The following is a 5,603-nucleotide window of genomic DNA, read 5'->3' as shown; positions in this document are numbered from 1 at the left end:
AGGTTCACTGTTTTTTTAGTCCTGCATATCGTAGAAAAGGAATGAACATGGGAAACTTTGCATGCATAGCACAATTGATCGTTCTCTGTCATTGTTTCATTTGAAGTAGACAATTTTGTTTTATTGTGTTATGCAATGTTTAAACTATGAGTTTAGTAATATATTAAGATTTTTCTAGTTGATTCTTTTCAAGAATAACAATGTGCTTGCAAGTACTAATATGGCATGCGTGGATCAAGAATAAAATATATTCATGTGTTTGTAATTTGTTTAGGTGATCATGGAGCTCAAGGCCAATGGATCCACCACTATCAAGGCACAACTTGTAGAGGACATTAAAGTTTGTAGGTTTGTCCTCTCCACAATTCTGCTCAGACTTCACTGTGAGGTTACTCTAGCCATGAATGAGAAGGAAGCTGCTGATTTGTTCCTTGAGGGGAAAAAGTTTGACATTGTTTTGTTAGATAAGAATATGCCCATCATGACTGGTCCAGAGGCACTTAATTTGATATCATTGTATATGCAAGTAGTTGGCATGTATATATATATATATATATATATATATATATATATATATATATATATATAATCCTCTTATGGACAAAAAATATGGACCATATAATATTTATATTGCTCGATAGGCAATTGTGAAGATTCGTGCTATGGGGGAAACTGATGTGAAGATGGTTGGGGTTTCTGCCGATGATCATGCCATGGAGGCGTTCATGAGTGCTGGTGCTGATTTATTTGTGCCCAAACCAATGAGGATGGAGGCTCTTGGCCCTATCATTCAGGAGGTCATCAACAAGAAGAAGAATGACATGGTCTAGCGCAATTCATCTTTCTTAAGTGATGGGGAAAATAATAATGTATAACTTTTCGATCTATGTATGCTTTAGTCTCCGTTGTTGTGTTGCTTGTTCAAATGTATCATTTGATTTCGAGAACTCCATGTTAATGGAAGGACATAATTATCGATAATAATAAGGTACCTATGATGTATTGGATCGATATAATCTATAGGTCTTTCTGTTTTTGGTCAAGGCTTCTAACTAACCCAGGTTTCATGTTGTGAGTCATGTACCCTTTTGAGAGGAAAATTATTCAACTATCAATATTCTGTTACTGTTATATGATCCGGATTACCAGTTAATGGTCAGTGTGGTGTATCCAATTAATGACCGCTATTAATAATCCATCATTGATCCTTTATATAAAACTATTGGTAAACACCCCTATATCTCTACCTTGTCCTTGTAAGTAAAATTAACTTGCCATGCACCCATCCATCTGCAGGAGAAAGTTTTCACTACTAGTGCATCTAAGGATTGCAGCAAGGTTCAAAGACGCTTTATTCGAAATCCTAGCATTTATGGTATTACCACATTACTTTCCTGACCTTTCTCCTCTTGCAACATCAGCAAGCACAAACTTGACATTTGGCCTCCCTGGTGTCGATGAGTTATAAATTTAAAATCTTACAATCTACTATGAGGTTTTTCAAGGAAGTATAGAGGAGCGTTGTGTCATCTCCTACCTCCAATGATTGAGATCGACACACCATACATCCAATTGGGTTCACGCAGAAGAAAGAAGGCACGTGCGAGCTACATAAACGAATTGATCAAAAATATGAGAGAAGCTTGCTTTGGAAATGCAGAAGTAAAGTTAGTTTAGGGATGTGGCACCCCGACTCAGAGCAACCGATTTACCTTCCATTGCCAGCCCAGTGATCTAGTCTTCTGGCAACACACAAGAACTTGGTAGAGAAAAGCAACCGCTTTATTGACATAAGCGAGAACATTGGTTCGATATTACAACAAGTAGCGAGGCCAAGTGGCACACACGGTGCGGCTAGACAATATGTACATTATTTAATGAACATAAGAGGGGCCTCGGTCATGACAGAACGACTAAGCGGCAGCGAAAGAACAATGAAGCGGAGCTCCATAGTACAGGGACACCAATGTGGACACGGCCTAGACGCGGGTAGCACTCTGATCTAGTACAATTTAACTGAAAGCTGGAACGACACACCAGGTCAGTAAATTGAGTGTACTTGCAAGCTCACAACAAATAAAGCATAACGACAAATAATAACATGATGATTAAGCAGGTTAAATGCAAGAACTACTCATGATGCTCATTAAGTGAATATGCACGTGACTAGAGTCCCTCGGACTCGCTTACCATCACGGTTACCTCGTAACCTCAAACAACATCATCATCACAGTGATCACATCCGGATCACAACGGAAACCATCACTATGGTTCCAAAAACTTATCCATCATAACCAGTGTCACAAGTTTACTTAGTCTGCATGCTAACTTATTTATGTCGATGCATGGTGTGACCTACTACGAACTATGTCCATGACCAAGGACGCGGCTATGGATACATTAAACACACACTCTGCAGAGGTTGGTACACTGACACACACCACGGAATCCATGGCCTCACACTCCCATTCGGGTAGACCAACGACATTCCGATAGAAGCAATCCATTTCCATGACACTCTCCCGGCCACTCCGACCAAGTCCCCATTGGGCTAAGTCGGGTGGCCCTGATGCCACTCCAGACATCCAACGACCACCGTCCTGGCAAAACATAAATGGTCCCAAATGGGGACAAGGTTCCACAACAACAACGTGCACACAAGGTTAAGCCTGCCTACCGGGCCAGGGTAGCGCACGCACATAACCTTCCCCCGTTGGAGTCACCGACCAGAGGCATGACAATGGACCGAATAAGGGCCTTCCCACAAAGGCAAATGTGGTTGCACTGGGAAGCTCGATTCGGTGGCACCATGTCTCGATCAACATTATGTTCAAGTTGGATTATTCATCATATTAAACTTGAAATAAAGATACTTGAGCCATAGTGTGCCATGAAAATGCATCTATATGAACATGCAAGCATATCATCATGATACCGGAAAGCAACTACTCAGGCTCAATGAGCATATCAAGACTACTACATTAACTTAACCAAGCTAAACTACTTAACATGCTATTGGACATCAATTAATCATAGCAAGAACTTGATTCTACCAAATGCTAATAATATTCACCATAAATAAATAATACCGATAAATATTCTACTCAAGATCATGCTAAAAGTAACTCCAATATTACATACTAGATCATGCACTCATAAGCTACTGAAAAACTAGACAAGCATACCGAGAACATGCAACTAGCATTATTGTGCCTAACCAAATATTTAAAGGCATGAAAATAAGTCATATTCAAGTTGAAAATCATGATTATTGAAATGGCATTCTACAAATATTCGTAATGTCTTGCCTTAGCACAGAGGCAAGTTTCTCCTTCTAAAAACATTTAAAAATGACAAAATAAAATGTCACATAACACATTTAAATAACAAAGAAAATATTTACAGCAGGCAAAAATCTCATCTTTTGCATGCTGAAAGAGAAGAGTAAGACGAAATTAGTGCAAAAAGAATCAACTCATTTGGACTTATAAATAGGAGTTATAGATGGTCAAAGGGGGGAATGGCGGCCAGAGGCTCGCCTAGCCTGGTCGAGGCTAGGCACGGGGGTGTGGAGGTTAGATGAGTGCAGTTTGGTGCTTGGAGAGGGGCGGAACGAGTTGTATTCAAATGCGGAGGGGACAAGGGGTCTCGGGCTCGCTGGAGGGCTCTGGAAGCGGCACTTGGTGACGACTGGTGCCAATGAGAGAGGGGGAAAGCTCCATTGCTCACGCGGTCATTGTGGGAAGACACGGACGAGCATAGGTAACAGGTGGAGACGAGCACAAGGGCACAAGCACACTGTGCACTTGGCCTCGTCGTGCCCGTGTTCGCTGCGGCGAACTCCGGCGTCGGCGAGCGGCATGGCCGGGTCAAGGGCGATGAGTCGAGGGTGGTGGTGCGGTGCGACAGGCTGGGATGAGCTCCAACGCGTGCACGAGCAAAACAGAGGCGCTGGCGTGACGTAGAGCGTGACGACTGCATGTCAGGGGCCTTGTCCTCGCGCGGTCACCGCGTGAACTCTAGCATCACACGGCCTGAGCTGTTCAAATCGTGTCGGCATGTAGTTCAAGTAGTGAGGGGTCTTGGGATGTGGATGGCACACTGCCAGGCCAACCATGATAGACATGGAGGGGGAGCAAGTTTCTAGACAGAAACTTGTGAGCAATTTTTGGATAGGTTCTACAAAGAGTTTAGTGCTGATCTTTGGAGATTAAGGTTTACTTAGGAAGGTAATGAAGCTCAAGAAAAATCAGCTTCATTGGATCAAGGAAAAATACACTTCCTTTGAAAAGTGCATTTTGAGGACAGAATGCAAATGAAGCTGTAGAGCAAAAAATACTCCACATACTCATGAGATATTTTTGCATGGAGTGATGAGGCATGATGCAAAGGAGTTGTGGGAATTTTCTCAGATTTTTCTGAGAAAGAAAAAGAGGGGTTGCTTTGGGATAGAAGTAAAAATAAGTCATTTTCAGAATGAAAATGACTATTTTCCTTCGTAAGAAAATTTCCCAAAGTTATGTTATGACATAAGAGAGGACAAGAGAGGACGTGGGAGGTGAATGGAGCCACTTGGGTGAAAGCCAAAATAATTCCCGAGTGCTAAGTCTAAATAAATTCATTCAAAAACTCATTTTCAAATAAAATGGAAAATAAACCCAAGAGAATAAATGGTGGCAAAAACTAGGGTGCCACAAACCTCCCCCACTTAGGATGAATATCGTCCTCGAGATTCGGTTGCTCGGGAAAACAACTCCGGATAGGAAGCTCTCAAAAAGTCTTCTCTTTCCCATGTAGCCTCATCCTCGGTATGGTGTTCCCACTATACCTTATAGAACTTAATTGCCCTGTTGTGGGTGACTCTTTCCATTTCATCCAATATCCTAGACAGTTTCTCCTCATAAGTCAAATCCTTAGCAAGCTCAATCTCTATCATATCAGTCCTTTTCTCGGGTGGTGATATACTCCTTCTCAACTGTGAGACGTGAAACACATCGTGCACTTCTGACAATTCCTATGGAAGTTCCAACTGATAAGCCACTGTACCAACTCTGGACATAACTGGGAATCGGCCAATGAACCGGGGTGCTAGCTTTCTCGAGTCTGAAATCTCTTCACTCCTTTCATAGGCGTGACTCGGAGGTAAACATATTCTCCGGGCTCAAAACTGACTTGTCGGTGCTTGGAGTCATAATAGCTCTTCTGCCGAGACTTGGCCACTTGAAGTCTGTCACGAATTTCTCTAACTTTCTTCTTAGCCTCCATCATAAGATCAATTCCGAAGATGTAGCTATCTCCGGTTTGAGACCAGTTTAGTAGAGTGCGGCACTTACAGCCACACAATGCTTCATATGGTGACATCTTGTGGCTGGTCTGGAAACTGTTGTTGTATGATAACTCCACATACGGCAGACTATCTTCCCACTTGGGTCCATGGGCTAGGGAACAGTAGCGTTGGTTTTCCTTGGATAGGAAAGGGTGATGCAGCACAGTAGCGTAAGTATCTTCCTCAGTTTTTGAGAACCAATGTATCAATCCAATAGGAGGCTCCTCACAAGTCCCACGCACCTAAACAAACAAACAAAGAACTCGCAACCAGTGCA

The 5,603-nt window shown here is 42.3% G+C and overlaps 1 protein-coding gene across 1 annotated transcript; it reads left to right on the top strand.

Moving 5' to 3' along the window:
- The first annotated feature begins 280 nt into the window (after positions 1-280).
- On the top strand, positions 281-830 carry LOC123040384 (two-component response regulator ORR42-like). The gene is made up of 2 exons (XM_044463248.1): positions 281-496; positions 642-830. The coding sequence occupies exons 1-2, from the start codon at positions 281-283 to the stop codon at positions 828-830; spliced, it is 405 nt and encodes a 134-aa protein (XP_044319183.1).
- Positions 831-5,603: the final 4,773 nt, after the last annotated feature.

The sequence above is a fragment of the Triticum aestivum genome, chromosome 2B (assembly GCF_018294505.1).
Source record: "Triticum aestivum cultivar Chinese Spring chromosome 2B, IWGSC CS RefSeq v2.1, whole genome shotgun sequence".
Taxonomy (NCBI): Eukaryota; Viridiplantae; Streptophyta; class Magnoliopsida; order Poales; family Poaceae; genus Triticum; species Triticum aestivum.
The sequence above is the reverse complement of the archived record's forward strand: the minus strand, read 5'-3'. Positions and strand labels throughout refer to the sequence as shown.

Excerpts from the sequence above, each read along its gene's own strand:
- LOC123040384 (XM_044463248.1), top strand. The coding sequence starts at position 281 with ATGGAGCTCAAGGCCAATGGATCCACCACTATCAAGGCACAACTTGTA. Across the intron at positions 497-641 it reads CCATCATGACTGGTCCAGAG|GCAATTGTGAAGATTCGTGC; the intron begins GCACTTAATTTG and ends ATTGCTCGATAG.